The sequence below is a fragment of the Ursus arctos genome, unplaced genomic scaffold (genome assembly GCF_023065955.2).
Source record: "Ursus arctos isolate Adak ecotype North America unplaced genomic scaffold, UrsArc2.0 scaffold_33, whole genome shotgun sequence".
Lineage (NCBI taxonomy): Eukaryota > Metazoa > Chordata > Mammalia > Carnivora > Ursidae > Ursus > Ursus arctos.
In genome coordinates, this window is record NW_026623019.1 from 24,039,368 (window position 1) to 24,055,767 (window position 16,400).

General features: G+C 35.3%; 1 protein-coding gene across 4 annotated transcripts in view; it reads right to left on the reverse strand.

Annotated features, from left to right (window-relative positions):
- The window catches only part of AGTPBP1 (ATP/GTP binding carboxypeptidase 1), a 157,639-nt gene that overhangs the window by 22,218 nt on the left and 119,021 nt on the right, over positions 1-16,400 (reverse strand). For all 4 annotated transcript variants that reach the window (XM_026518752.4, XM_044391131.3, XM_057305577.1 and 1 more), the window contains exons 18-23: positions 13,146-13,233; positions 9,087-9,231; positions 6,415-6,568; positions 5,066-5,246; positions 3,231-3,360; positions 1,378-1,509 (exon numbers count right to left, since the gene is read on the reverse strand). In XM_026518752.4, the coding sequence (XP_026374537.2) occupies positions 1,378-1,509; positions 3,231-3,360; positions 5,066-5,246; positions 6,415-6,568; positions 9,087-9,231; positions 13,146-13,233 (830 nt within the window). The remainder of the gene's footprint in view (positions 1-1,377; positions 1,510-3,230; positions 3,361-5,065; positions 5,247-6,414; positions 6,569-9,086; positions 9,232-13,145; positions 13,234-16,400) is intronic.

Consider the following 16,400-nt stretch of genomic DNA (forward strand, 5'->3'; position numbering starts at 1 on the left):
TTACAATGAGTAAAATTGCAAAATGAAATTAAAAACACCAAACATGGAAACTTTATTTTTTAAATCTTGGGATAAGATTTTTTAAAGATTTAAAAAAAAGACTAAAAAAACCTTTATTTTTTAAATCTTGGGATAAGAAGTCTTTCTAAGCCTCAAAACTCAGAAGTCATTTAAAAAAAAAATCAACAAATATGATGTTTTAAATTGCCACACACAAAAAAATGTTTCAGTGTATTTGTAATACATATAAAGAGCAGTTACCTTAAAAACAGTAATAATTAGATGACCAGTATAAAAGTAAGCGGAGACTGTGAGAAAAGGCTTTTAAAAGAGAGGGAGAGGTCATAATTGGCCAAACATATGAAAAGATACTCAACCTCATTTATAATTACAGATATGCAAATTAAAGCCATCGGATAGTTTTTCCCTGGCAGAGAAGACAGCATGCTGTAGTAGGAGTGTGGAAACAGCACTGTCAGTCATTCTATGGGGCAGTATCAACTTATACAATCTTTATGTAGGACAATCTGGCAATACTAATCAAGCAACCACTAATAGGTTGGACTACTAAACAAACAAATTTTGCTACATCTGTACAGTGATAAAAATGCACAGCAATGCACATTGGCTGTGGTGTCAGAATAAAAACAGAACTTCATAAGCTACATGTATATACATTTAAGAATGAATATCCTTAGAGGCAAATCTCACAATACACATGGTAGCAATGATTAGTGAGTGAGAGATGACTTTCACTTACTACTTTTTGTTTCTGGAGTGTTCCCATCTTTTTTTATATAACTCTAATCATTTTATTTATTTGGGAAAGGGGAAGAAGAAAGAGGACACCAAAAAGAAAATGTGCCTTTGAATTTCTGCTCACTGCAGTGGTATGCTACTAAAACCCTTTTGGGAAAATAACCTGGGGTGCTTTGTTTGAGCACAAATACAGTAGGTGTGCCCAAATGGAGAGCACCCAGGACGTGAAGCAATAAGATCTTCTTTCAGGTCTGGGCATACCTCAGAACACACGCACACGCATGGAAACATGGTATGCATGTAACAGATGGCTTTATAAATTGGCACAGGAAGGATGTAATGTTTAATAAATGGTGCTGAGACAACTGGCTATATACGGGAAAACTAAAATTAGATCCCCAACCCTCATACAAAAATAAATTCCCAATAGGTTAAAAATCCAAATATGAAAAGCAAAAATTTTAGAATGTTTAACCTGAAAAAATCTTAATCGACAACAAAATAATGGCAAAATGGCAACACTTGCTGAATCTGAGTAGTTTGTGTATGTTAAATTATTTTCTGTAGTGCTATGCATGTTTGAACTCCAAAAACTCCAGACTTATCTGTAATAACTACCCTGTATCCTGCATCTTCCACAATGTCACATGAAGTTGCATTATCATTGGTATGCCAGACGGTCTCTTTGATGCTGCAGCCATACATAAATACATTCTTCTTTCGGGAATGGCCATGATAATCACAATAAACCTTGGAAAATACAACATATTTTAAAAATTAAAAAGCTTCAAATTCATATATTGCCAAATAAAGCTAGTTAATACCAAGACCATAAATAGGTCTGTTTCTTTGCCCTTTATATTGTAAGTGAGCCACCATTAAACAAGTAGAATTAATAAAAGTAGTAATATCTAGTTCTGGAAAGGATCTGTGATTAATTCCAAAATGGCTAAATCCTTTCCAGGGCCTGCATCAAGCCACAAGTTCTGCTCTTTCTCACATATCTACTATTTACCATTTAAAAAATAATAAATTCAGGGGCGCCTGGGTGGCACAGCGGTTAAGCGTCTGCCTTCGGCTCAGGGCGTGATCCCGGCGTTACGGGATCGAGCCCCACATCAGGCTCCTCCGCTATGAGCCTGCTTCTTCCTCTCCCACTCCCCCTGCTTGTGTTCCCTCTCTCGCTGGCTGTCTCTATCTCTGTCAAATAAATAAAATCTTTAAAAAAAATAATAATAATAAATTCAATTTTAGTTCAAATCTACAGCAGCAATCATCACTGATCCAAGAGTTGTTAAAACATTTACCTAATTTGAAAGAACATGAAAATGCCTTCATGAAAAACACTATTTAAAAAAGGGTATGATCTCGGGGCGCCTTGGTGGCACAGCGGTTAAGCGTCTGCCTTCGGCTCAGGGTGTGATCCCGGCGTTACGGGATCGAGCCCCACATCAGGCTCCTCCGCTATGAGCCTGCTTCTTCCTCTCCCACTAGCCCCTGCTTGTGTTCCCTCTCTCGCTGGCTGTCTCTAATCTCTGTCAAATAAATAAATAAAAATCTTAAAAAAATAAATAAATAAATAAATAAATAAATAAATAAATAAATAAATAAATAAAAAAGGGTATGATTTCAATTAAGAGCATCATTTTTAAAATGAAAAATGAAGAACAGGCTTGCATTTCTTTTTTTTTTTTTTTAAGATTTTATTTATTTATTCGACAGAGATAGAGACAGCCAGCTAGAGAGGGAACACAAGCAGGGGGAGTGGGAGAGGAAGAAGCAGGCTCACAGAGGAGGAGCCTGATGTGGGGCTCGATCCCGTAACGCCAGGATCACGCCCTGAGCCGAAGGCAGACGCTTAACCGCTGTGCCACCCAGGCGCCCCCAGGCTTGCACTTCAATGCTGTTCCTTCTCTACAGTCTTCCTATCTTTCCCAAAGGAAGATTACCTCATTTAAACCACAATGGGAACATTCTACACAAAAACATTCTGTGGAAAACATATATATATATACACAGTTTGGTAGTCTCCCACCGTGCCTACACCACCTTTTTCATGTGAATACTGGAGACTTACCTGCATCAGAGTTGACTAAAGAATTCAGAAATAAGCTTCTACTAGTTTGAGAATTTGGAAGATACATCCTATTACCTTAGTGTTGTTCAAACACTGAAGTTAAATACCCAAAACTTACAACTAGGAGTTACCAATATTCATAATCAAAAAAGATAAAAGTAAGGAGCTCATGGGAACTATAAAAATTAAACCTGATGAAATAAGAATATGGATGCACTGTATTAATTTGACACCATAAAACACTGATATTATGTAATTGATAACAGAAGTAGTTAATAGAAGATATTTTAAAGAAATTGCTTTTGAAATTAACACTTAACTTTTATAACCATTAAATACTGAGTTGTTAATTAACAAAATCATTTCTTTGACTAAACGGAGTACAAATACTTACCAGTGGTAAATGCTTCACAGCAGCCAGGTATTGTAGCAGCCCCTTAGCATGGTAAATTGTAGGATGTAAATCTGGATTTGGACTTTGCCACTGTCTATTCAGATCCTCTCCACTTAAAGAACAGCGGTGACTACACATATGGAAACACAACCACAAACATCAGTACTGATAAACTCTTACATATATTTAATTTTATGATTCTATTGCAATAACTATTTCCAGTAAACACACTAGTCATTAAATAAACACTTATTAAGTATTTGCTTTGTGTAAGATCTTGTGTTACATGCATTTAACTTGGTAAGTTTTCAGATACTTAGGCCAACATGTTCCAGCTATTGGAAAAAAACTTAGGGGTGCCTGGGTGGCTCAGTCTGTTGAGCCTCTAACTCTTCATTTCGGCTCAGGTCATGATCTCAGGGTCGTTAAGATTGAGCTTGGAGTAGGGCTCTGTGCTCATTGGGAGTCTGCTTGAGATTCTCTCTCCCTCTTCCTCTGTCCTTCCCTCTGCTCTCCCGCTCGCTCTTTCTAACAATAAATAAATAAATAAATAAATAAATAAATAAATAAATAAATAAAATCTTAAAAAAAGAAAAAATTAATTCTCAATTCTGGGGTCTGATTTCATGCTCTATAAAACTGATTAATGGTCATATTTTCCATTCTGACTATATAATAATTTGTTATATACTAATATCCTGTACTTTGATTATATTAGTTATTATGTAAAAGTGCTATCTGAGGGGCACCTGGGTGGCTCAGCTGGTTAAACATCTGACTCTTGATCTTAGCTTGGGTGTTGATCTCGGGGCTGTGAGTTCTGGCCCCACGCTGGGCTCCAGACAGGCCAAGGAGCCTACTTAAAAAAAAAAAAAAAAGGAAAAGAAAGAAAGAAAAGAGAAAGTACTATCTGAGCTGGGCCCTCCTAAAAAAGAGAAGTATATGAAAAGTTTACATTCTTGCAAATGTTCAAATGTATTTTCATTTAATTGCAGGTATTACATAAGGCAATTGAGCAAAAATTTAAGCAAACTATCAGATGGTGATAACAGAAATATAAATAGAATTCTAACTGATTAATGTTTCTGAATAAAACCAGTCATAAAAATCTCATTTTAATTCCATAACATACTACTTAAAAGGAAATTATTCTAGCTTTTTTCATTCAAAAATTTCCTAAAATATGAGAAATATCCATGCTATCTTTATTGAATAAATAAAATATGGTATCCTCAGCTTTGCAGATGCTCATAACAGCAAGTCCAAATTCCCATCTTTCAGAAACAGAGACCTTTCCTAATTCCCACAAAAAATAAAACTGCACTAACTGTAAGCCATCTAAACTTAAAAAGAAGTTATCTTCTAGTATTGCCAGTCTAAAGACTTCTTTCTGTCAAAACCACACCTCTTCCTATCAGGAAGAGGTCAGCAGATAGAGCCAATCCCTATCAGTGGAAAGAGGTCCCAGAAGATTCTAAATCTTGAACAACCCAAGATCATGCCACTGACAAACAAGCAAAAAGGAATATAAGAGGATATGTTAAAAATCTTTCTCATATCCGGACACTGATTTTTCTAAAACAATTCAAGCAAGACATACATTTTATGAAATCATATTCTCATGGAATACAGAATTTCTCAAAATATCATACTGGTATATAAAATGTATTTTCCTTTAAAAATTCATCTTAGATGACTTCCCCACCAACAATTTCTTTGTTCTAGAAAAATCACTCAATCTGTTTTCCAAATTAAGTTGGATGCTATTATTTTGACCAGTTTATATGGGACAGCCACAACATCTATAGCATTTCTATAATGTTTGTTTCACTTACTTTCCATTGATGACACCATCTGGATTTAGCATAGGGACAATTTTAAAAATATAGGATTCTCGTAGGCTCTGGGCAGTAGGGTTATTACTCATGAGGTACTCCAATGTTCCCTTCATTACCCAACTTGCATTAGTTTCTCCAGGATGTACCCGAGCAGATAAGAAAACGTAAGGGCGGTTTCCTAAAGTACACACAAAATGTCAAATTAAAATGAACAGCTACTCAGAATTTATATGATGTTTGACTTCGGGGACTTGGAAATATTTCTATTCAATTGTGAATTCTGATATACATTCATAGCAACACTCCCTGTGCACCAACTATATACAAGAGTGGAACTAGGCCCTATAGAGAAAACATACAAAACCCATATTAAGCCATGTCCTAAAGGAGTTCACAGTATGACATAACACAATAAATAGTATTTGAGTCACTTATTTATTTCCCAATAATTAATCTGACATATAAAACTAGTTCTTTTATATAATCTTGTTTTTTATAAAGAACAAGTAGTTGGGGAAGCTTTAAATATAAATTTATTTTTCATAAACTCATGGGGGAAAAAGTGAAAATGTCATTTTACCCATTTTATAGTTGCTATAATAAGCACAGATAAAATAAGGTATAGCTGTTCAGAGATTTACAGAGAAAAATTTTTCACTATACATTTATATATACAGGTCTAAAATATAACCACTCAGCCCACCTGCTCATATTTTCATGCATAGCAAGCTCTTTCTCTTTCCTAAAAATACTTAATCTTCTTATCAAAATTAGAGCAGTTTTCTTATTTTTTCTATTATAGCTGTACATCTGAGACAACTGTAAAAATATAGCAGGGGAAAAACAAGTAGCTATTCAGTGCTAGCATCAAAGCATTTGATAGGTTTCTGGTGGTTTTATTTATAAATTAAATTATTTTATTAGTTTAATAAACTAATCTTAATGAAATTAGTTTGTTGTAAATTTTTAATAAAATTAGTTTACTGTAAATTTTTAATCGTAAAATTTAAATTTTAAACATTTAAAATTTAAATTTTTAACTGTTTTAACGGTTCATGTAATAATACATGAACCGTTAAAACATTTTGTTGTATTATACTTTGGGTAGGTCTTCTAAGGATAAGAACTACAGAATATTCATTATGAGAGAGACCTCAGAGATAATCTCACATAACTCCCCCATTTTCGAAACGAGGAAAATGGCCAAAGGGCTAAGCAGTAGGAGGACCAAGACCAGAACCCAAGACTTCTGATGCCTATTCCTAGTACTGTTGCCCTGACAAAATATATATGAAGCAAAGGAAAATAAGAATAACTGGTATTTTGAGTGAAGAAGACAGACTTACTGAATTGACAGATATGTTCATAATAATTAGACTCTGGCATTGCTGTTATAGTCACCAAGGGACAGGTGTTTCCAGACAGGGTTTCACATAACACATCTTTTCGAAAATAGATTTGCTGAGGATTGTGTGCTGATTCCAATTTTTGAAGGTGCATCTTGATAAAAATTTAAAAGCAAAGTATACAATCACTTAAAAACTCCCTAGGATAAATAGAAATAAATGCATCCAGATCTCCATATAACGAAAAGTGTATCAGATTCCTAATTCCTTCTCTGAAACCCTCAGGGAGCCAGATGTAGTCCAAACATCAGTTATTTGGGGCAGTTGAGAAAGGGGATAGATACAGTGCATATATCATTAATTCTGCAATACCCCAGTGGGGCCAGCGGCAGCAGCCTGTAATAAGTATATTATTATTTCTGCAGCAAAACATACGAGGAGTCACTCAAAGTGGAATCAATATTCTAAATAAGCTCACATCAATTCAAGCCAGGCTTTGCTGCCAAGTGGGCTATGAGAAAGCTTTTGGTTTTCAAAGCTTTCTGAAATTTGAAATTATAAAAATGACTATAGACCTGCAGAATGAAATATGTAGCACAGATTTTAACTTTTCCTTATTTCAAGATTAATTCAGCCTCATTGTAAAATGCCTAGAAGACACAGAAAGTACAAAGAAAAAATGTAAAACATCCATAACTGCCTCACCTAGATTACTACTAACAAATGCCAATGTAACCTGCTTTTATCATATTTATACACACACATTCATAATTACGAACACCATATCATAGCACTCAATAGGTGAATTACGTGTCTTTTGAAAACACAAGTTTTAATGGTTTTAGTATATGGTTATACCACACATAAATCATTTAATCCCTTATTTTAAGATACTTAGTTGGTTTCCAAACTTTTGCCTATGTTTGTTCACATAATCACAATTTACTATATGGTCACGATTTCTGTGCAGGAAACCGTGCCCAGCATTGGGGATGTAACAGTGAATGAATAGACCCTACCTTTGGGAAAATGTATACAGAGTGCTGTGAGAGCCTGTGATCAGGGGTGGGGAGCCTAGCTGAATCCGGACAGTGAGGAAAGCTCTCCTAAAAGAAGTCCCATTCAAACCGAGATCCAAAGGCTGAGTGAGGAGGGCAGAGGGGAGTGCTGCAGACAGAAGGGAGGTATACGGGAAGACCAGCACAAAAGAGAGAGGAAGGGCATATTAAGGAAATGATAAAGATGCCCTGCAGCTAGACCAGGAAGGGTGAGAAACAGAGTTAGCACAAACTGAAGGGCCTCATAGGCCATTCTTTCACAAGGCACGGCGTATTTATGTATGGCTGGTAACTGAGATAGAAAAGTGACATGTGGATGACCTTAACAAAAAATGAACAGGCATATATTTTACTGTGAATTAATACCACAAATATTAACTTAGGATGAGGATAAACTTTAAAGAGTGAGTTATTTTAAAGTCCATTTAAAGATAAATATTAAGTATATAAATAGCTCAAACAGTACGTGGATATGGCAAAAATTGTGAAAAATAGTAGAGAAATGATGATATGAACCATGGTAAGAATTTCAGACTTCATAAAAATGGCAAGAGAAATCACAAAGGAGCTTTAAAAAGGAGATTTATGGGAATAGATCCTCCCATCAAGGAGCCCTCCTGCTGAAATGAAGAGGAGAGGAGACAGTAGTGAATTTCAGAACACCAGTGAGAAGAGGTGGCAGAAGTCCAGAGGAGAGGCAGCGGTTTGCCTGCAAAAGTCATGGTAGCGGCATTGGAAAAAAGGAGGAGAATTCAAAATACATTAATAAGAGAACATCAGTAAAGAACAATAATATATAACCCTGTAAATAATAACACTATATATTCTCATGCTATGTTATATGGCACAGAAGGATAACTGGTAATACCTTTATTGTAAGTTGTAACCTTTATTAAAATAAAGTCAGCCACACTGAATGTTCTCAGCCTCGCTATCTCTTCAGTTCAGTAGGGTATGTTTTTCTTTCCTTTTCCCCTAATAATTTAGAAGCTTGTTTCTAAATCACAGTGTTCCAATTTCTTTCTGGGTAAACTGATCATACCTCTATGATCTTTGATCATTAGGACAGACATTCTGTACTGAGAAAAAAATTTACCACAGTAATTACTCGAATTCATTTTTGTTTTGTTTTACAATGCAAATACTCAAATGTCTCAAAAGAACCCACACAAAACAACACCTATACCTAAATTCTAAAGAATCTGGATCTAGAACTCCACATCGAACCAGTAAAAGAAAGGAATTTCCTACAGAAAAACTTACACATTTTTCTGTTGTAAATTTTCTGAGATTCAATGCCTCTCATTAAAACAAGTGGAAATCTCACCTAGTTAAAATGTGTCAATCATGGAGAACTACAGATTTCTACACAAAGATGAGAGTAAAAATCTTTTCAAATTTCTTTAGTATTTCTACTAAATAAAAATAAAGACTACATTCCCATCTTACTCCTTTTAATGTTTTCAACAAGTACTGTATTATTTTCTAAAATATTCAGCACTGGATTTTTTTTTCTCATCTTATTAAGATATTTCATTAAAACCATTTTTTCCAACTACCTGACACACGCATACCGCACAGTAACTGCCATAACACAACTTCATGAATTCTCACCTGTAAAGTTGAATATGTGTATGGATAGTGATAAGCAAAGTAGCAAACATCATCTTTATGTGGAAAACTGACAGTGAATGTAATTGTATAGTAGGATTTTCCCTTTTGCCCACCTGCAGCAACTGAACTTCTTGAGAAGTGATTTCTGCAATAGAAAAGCACAAAACATAATTATTTTTTCCACACAAAAGTTCTGATTTTCCTTACTACTTTTTTAAACAGAACTTCGGAGGGGGGAGCCCACACAGTTTATAAAAAGTTTAGCTTAAATATTCTATAAAAATTAGACCTGGTGCTAACAAAGCAGTTGATTGCTATCGGCCGACATTAGTTTTCACCTCTGGATTTACTATTAAATGGAGTTGAGACCCTGCACATCAATACAAAGTTTAGAACCGAATTCCTTGTTAGCCACACACATCACTGGATCTCAGCAATTATCATCAATGACTGCTACCACCACTAGATGAAAGGCTAATGGCTGCCTTTCAAGTGGATGGGTCAGAGGACAATAAATTCACTACCAATTTTAAGATTACAAAAAAAGAAATAACTAGATGTGATGTGTTTCCTGATGTGACGCAAAAAGAATTCACTGCACCATCTATGAAGTATTCTTGCCAAAAATCAAACCTGAAGTTGATCAAGCTTCTAGATCTAACTACTATTTTACAGGAAATCAGTGAGATAGAAGAATTAATTATCACCACAGGGATGCAACCAGCAAACCCCAAAATGTGGAAAATCTTGCATGACAAATGACCCAGTTTCTTCAACAAATAAAGGAGAAATAGTAGGAAAAAAAGGGAAACCTACATATTAAAGGAGACTTAAGGGACATATCAACAAAAATCAAATGCAATGTGTGGCCTTGGTTGGTTGGATTAAAACAAACCAACTATAATACAACACTTATGAGGGACGCCTGGGTGGCTCAGTCTGTTAAGTGCCTGCCTTCGGCTCAGGTCATGATCTGCTCAGGTCATGATCTTGGGGTCCCGGGATCGAGCCCCTGGGACGAAGCCCCATGTCAGGCTCCCCGCTGAGCAAGGAGCCCAATTCTCCCTCTCCCTCTGCCCTTCCCCCCTGCTCATGCTTGCTCTCTCTCATGCTCTCTGTATCTCTCTCTAAAATAAATAAATAAAATCTTAAAAAAACACCACGAGACAGCTGGGGAAGTCTTAACAATGACTGGTATTTTATCATTTTAAGGAATTTACTTAGGTGTGATAATAGCATTATGGTTAGACTGTCTTTAAAAATCTCTAAAAGACAAAGATCTTTGAAGTATTTATCGATAAATACGATATATAGAAATGCTTTTAAAAATTCAGTGTGCTTACACCAGTTAGAGTGGCAAAAATTGACAAGGCAAGAAACAACAAATGTTGGAGAGGATGTGGAGACAGGGGAACCCTCTTACACTGTTGGTTGGTACAGCCACTTTGGAAAACAGTGTGGAGGTCCCTCAAAAAGTTAAAAATAGAGCCACCCTATGACCCAGCAATTGCACTACTGGGTATTTACCCCAAAGATACAGACATAGTGAAGAGAAGGGCCCTATGCACCCCAATGTTCATAGCAGCATTGTCTACAATAGCTAAATTGTGGAAGGAACCAAGATGCCCTTCAATAGACAAACAGATAAAGAAGATGTGGTCCATACATATAATGGAATATCATTCAACCATCAGAAAGAACGATTACCCAACATTTGCAGCAACATGGACGGGACTGGAGGAGATTATGCTAAGTGAAATAAGTCAAGCAGAGAAAGACAATTATGATATGGTTTCTCCCATCTATGGAACATAAGAAATAGCAGGGAGATGGGTAGGAGAAGGAAGGGAAGAATGAATGGGGGGTAAACAGAAGGGGGAATGAACCATGAGAGACTATGGACTCTGGGAAACAAACTGAGGGCTTCAGAGGGGAGGGGGAAGGGGGATTGGGATAGGCCGGTGATGGGTATTAAGGAGGGCACGAATTGCATGGAGCACTGGGTGTTATAAGCAAACAGTGAATCACGGAACACTACATCAAAAACTAATGATGTACTGTATGGTGACTAACATAATAAAAAATTAAAAAATAAAAAAATAAATAAAAATAAATAAATAAATAAAATAAAAATCCAGTGTGGAGGTAGGGGTGAAAGTATTCCTAAAACAAAGCTAAAGATGTGCTGATAATTGCTGAAACTGCGTGTTGAATAGATGTGGTCTCATTATCCTATTACCTACTTTTGTAAATGTTCGAAGATTTCCCTAATTAAAAGTTCTTAAAACTACACATTACTTTTCAGACTTTAAATATCACTGACATCTGATGGCCTAATAGTACCTTTTCTATCAACCTAATTTCTAAAATTTCAAATCATTTTATATTATTGAAGTCACGAACTGAAGAAAATCCACGACCAACAGTTTATTTACTTGCTCGCACATACACATGCACGATATTCTCAAACTGATATTGTCTTCATTAACGTAGCCGCCATATCTCGAATACTCAGTGACAAGGTGCTATGGGTTGAGGAAAATACAAAGTAAGTTCCAGAACTTTTGGCCAACCCTTTTCTCCCCTAAGTGTAACATCTAATTGGAGAGGTATTGATAATACCACATTATAGCTATATGGTAGTCTGGAAGTTATATTCTCTCACAGACTGGTGGAAGTGGTTTTATTCCCATCGTGCAGACAAAGAAGCACTGAAAAGACTTGGCTGACATGAAAAGTTAAGACACAAGCAAAGACAGATTTTAATCCTATCTGGATTTCAGGCTTCAGGAAAGCAACTAGGATAGTGCTTGTTACATAGAAAATAGTTAATAAACGTCTGTAGAATTGACCTGAATTTCAGTTCCAGGTCTGGAAGTAGCCAAAAGAAGAAACAAAAACGAAAGTAAACAAATGAAAATCCTTGCCATCACCCCTTACCCAAAACAGAACCACCACCTGTCATGTTACAAAAAGAAAAGCATTCACTGACAATTTCTATTCCAATTTTATGAGAAAGAGATAAATAAGAGTATTTTTATGTTAACCTACCATTAAAAGAAATACAAAATGTATTCAGGCACAGATGAACTGCACACCATCTTATATTTCTAGTCCTCATTTACTACTTATTTTGCTATTATAAGTAGGGGGAAAACCCTGCGGAGATGAATTCTAGGAAACACTGTTGTTCTCAGAAAGTAATAGCACTTAAGAGCTAGGTTTTTCCAAAGCCATGTCTTAAACCAATAAACAGCTTAATTTCAGAAGTCTTCTGATTAAAAAAGAAGGAACATTAGAGCTAGTTAAGCACAATATAAAAACCCAAAATCCACTGAACAAATATGTCAGGATTAAGATTAGTAACAGAGAAAAAGACAGGGATGTCAAATGCATTCGGTGGAGGAAGTTATCTAGGAACATGCATGCAAAAACACTAAAAATGGGAAGCAAGGTATATGATAATCCCAGATTACTTAGACGTGAAGTTGAAGAATAATCCAATCATTCCAATGAAGCAATAAATGACTGCAAGCACTTATTTCTGACTCGATAAGTAGATGGCCTATTTGAGGTCAAGTTGAACTGTATAGGCTGCTATAATGTAACTTTGGAATACATCTCCACCTAAAATATCCTGGAAATTCAAATCAAGTAAATACTTGCATGCAAAAGAGAAAAGATAAGAACTGCACTTAATATCATCAGAATAACAAAAAGGCACTGCTAATTATTTCCTAGAATTCCTAATTTCAGTTTTATTTAATGAAGTTTCCACTGTCTTTTTAAAGCTAAAAAAATTGAGGACACATACCTATCTAAGTGGTGAAGATAAGATCTGGACTAAGTCTGTCTTTAAGACATATTTTATTTCCACTAAATATACCACTCCAATAAATCTCAAATTTTAAAGGACTCTGTTAGAGGTAACAGTACAGCATTATCACCACAGTTCAAATAATGCAATAATGACTGTACTTTCTAATTTTCAAATTGAAACAGAATGAAGTTAAGATCCCCTTCTGTCAGCTGATGTCCTATTATTCTTAGAATACTTACTTATAGTAACAAATGTCAGTTCCCACACGAATCCACCATGGTCTGGCGTTTAATGCTTCCTGAACCGAATACATGAGTGGTTGCATACCTTTGACAGAGAAATAGGAAAAAAAAAAGGGAAAAAAATATTTTCAGAGTTTCTGAGTTAAAAATTAATCATGCTATTATAGACAGCACCAAATGTTCAGGAAAGCTAAAAGCAAATAGATTGCAGTTTTTAGTATGAATAAAAAAATACGAGATATTTCTTTAAAATCTCCTCTAAGTCAATCAATAATATGCTTTTAATCCCAGTTTACCTAAAATGGGATTACAACTTTAATGAGTGAAAAGTTATCAAACTTTATTAATTGATCTCTATAGGAGATCAAGTAAAAATAATAAGTAAAATGTATTCCTTGGAACAAGTCAGAGTCAAAAAATATATAAAGAAATAGTATATCATCAAACTTCTACCTCTCAATGGATTCCCATCTACACTGAGGTTAAGGAGGAAAATGTCACGAAAATGTCAAGATTGTTTTCTTCTTCAAACTTCTCCATACAAATATGTGCTTACAGTGGGGAGGAGGTGGAGAGACTATTAACAAAAACAGGATTAAATACATAGCGTATTTTCTTAGGTAGTTTCAGAAATATACTCTCCATATGAACTTTAATACTATCTTACCCAATTTCACAAAATAGTACACTAGGCTTCTAACGGGAATTAATGAAATTCCTATGTTAATTTTAGAAATGTTGACAATTATATTAAGATCTACTTTGACTTTCCTAAAGAATAATTTTCATTTTCTTGCTACATAACCATTTTGTTAAATTTACCTCTGAGTATTTTTATTAGTCTTTAGTAGTCCCCTGGGTCTTCTACATATGAAAATCATGTAATTTGTAATTCAAAGTATTTTACCTCCTCTTTTAGTGTATCAGTTATTTCATTTTCTACTTTTATTGTATTAGAGAAATGAAACAACCTCAAAAATAATTCTGAATATAGTGGTAAGAAAACAAACAACTCTGCCTTGTTTTTAATTTTAATCAAAATGTTTTGTCATTCAATGAAACATTTGCCAACTTTTTTTGTGTATCAACTGTACCATTTTTAATAAAAAGAGCTAATGCTGAATAATTTCTATGTGCCAGACACTGCTCTTGGGATTTTTACACGTGTTAATTCATTAAATCCTCACAACATCCCTCTGTGGCAGGTGCTATGATTACTGCCGTAACTAGAGTAGTCTCTTCCATAAGTTTTATTGCACTTAAGTATTTTAATTATTTTATCAAACGCCTCTTCAGCATCCACTACTAGAATCACATGGCTCTTCTCCTTTAATCTGTTGATGCAGTAACTTATGTTGATAGGTTTCCTAGTGTGAACTATTCTTGCATTCCAAGAAAATGCTATTCTTTCACTAGTATATAATTACATTAGCTAAAATCTCATTTAGAGTTTCTGCATTTAAAAACTGGCCCTTTTTAAAAAAATTACCAAGTATCGGTATAAGATTATACCAGCTTCAGAAAAATATACTGAGAAGCTATCCATTATTTATTGGAATGAATAAAAGTATAACTTATTTTTTAAAAGATAAATATAATTCAGTTGAAATGCCATCTAAATACGGTGACTAATACATTTTTTGAAAGATTTTATTTATTTGAGAGAGAGAAAGAACAGGAGCATTGGGGGGAGGAGCAGAGGGAGAGAGAGTAGACTCCCCGCTGAACAGGGAGCCTGAGGCAGGACCTGATCCCAGGAACCTGAGATCATGACATGAGCCGAAGGCAGACACTTAACCAACTGAGCCATTCAAGCTCCCCTAAATACATTTTTATTTTCCTTTTAAAAGTTATAGTCTGTTCAGAATCTCTACTCTTTATTAATCAATTCTGGCATTTTTATTTCTATCATTATTTTCAGCATTTTTAAAAATTCATTCTCTTCCTTTTGGTTTATTTTTTTGTTTTTCTACTGTCTTGAGTACTTAGTTCACTTACGTTCAGTCTTTTTTATTTTAAATAATGCAAGTTATTAAAGGCTTTCAATTTCCCTCCAGCTACCAGTTTAGTTATGTCCCATAAGTCTATAAAGCGTCCTCTTTTGAAGTACTTTCCACATCAGAGCTATTCAGCTGAACTCTACCCCAATGGAGATGGTCTGCATCTACGGTGTCCCAGGTGGCAGCAACTTCTGGCTATGAAGGACAGGAGGTGGGCCCAGCACCACTAAAATGACAGAATTTTTAACTTTAAATTAACTTAAATTTAAATAGCCATATGTGTGTGCTACACAGCATGGTTCCAGTGATTTGAAACACCAATTATAAATTCTCAGATTTTTTTTTTAGAAAGAACTTTATATTTGCAAGTACCCACTTTTTGTCCAGCTTTGTTGATTTCCACTAATACTCTGAATCACAATGAAATCTGTAAAATCTGGGTTTTTTAAAAATCACCAATAAGTTGTGCCTGTAACAAAACATACTAAAAGTTTTATATGTTTCATGAACATAAGGAAGATACCTTCTTGCACTCTTTCTATAAAGCAGAATGTAAAATATGAAAAACAACAGTACTTATATTCCGATTCTGTAAGTACAGTTCTCTGTATGCCCCCCCCAAAATAAAGTATTTCCAGGGTCAAGTTCAAATGGATTCTTTCATACACTTCATCAAATACTCCAACTCAGGTGACATCTTGTTTCATTCACATTTGTAGTGTGACTTTTTTACAGTTCTTCTGTTTTATCCTTCTGTGGGAGAAGATACCTAGGACTTCTGTCCCATGTCCCTACATTTCTCAGTTTCATAATCATATTATATCATACCATTTCTTCGGACCATTTCGATTTTTTTAAGGCATAATTCCAGGATCCCACTAACTTCTAATTCTAATTTGGATGAGTTGCTTTTTAGAAATGCTCCTCTGGGGCGCCTGGGTGGCTCAATCGTTAAGCGTCTGCCTTTGGTTCAGGGCGTGATCCCGGCATTCTGGGATTGAGCCCCACATCAGGCTCCTCCTCTGGAAGCCTGCTTCTTCCTCTCCCACTCCCCCTGCTTGTGTTCCCTCTCTCGCTGGCTGTCTCTCTCTCTCTGTCAAATAAATAAATAGAATCTTAACAAAAAAAAGAAAAGAAATAAGAAATGCTCCTCAGCTTTCATCCTTTTCACACTGGAATCCCAGATTAGTTCCACCATATTCTCCCATCTCTGACCTTACATCTCACTCTCAGTTGGCTGGAACACATCTTC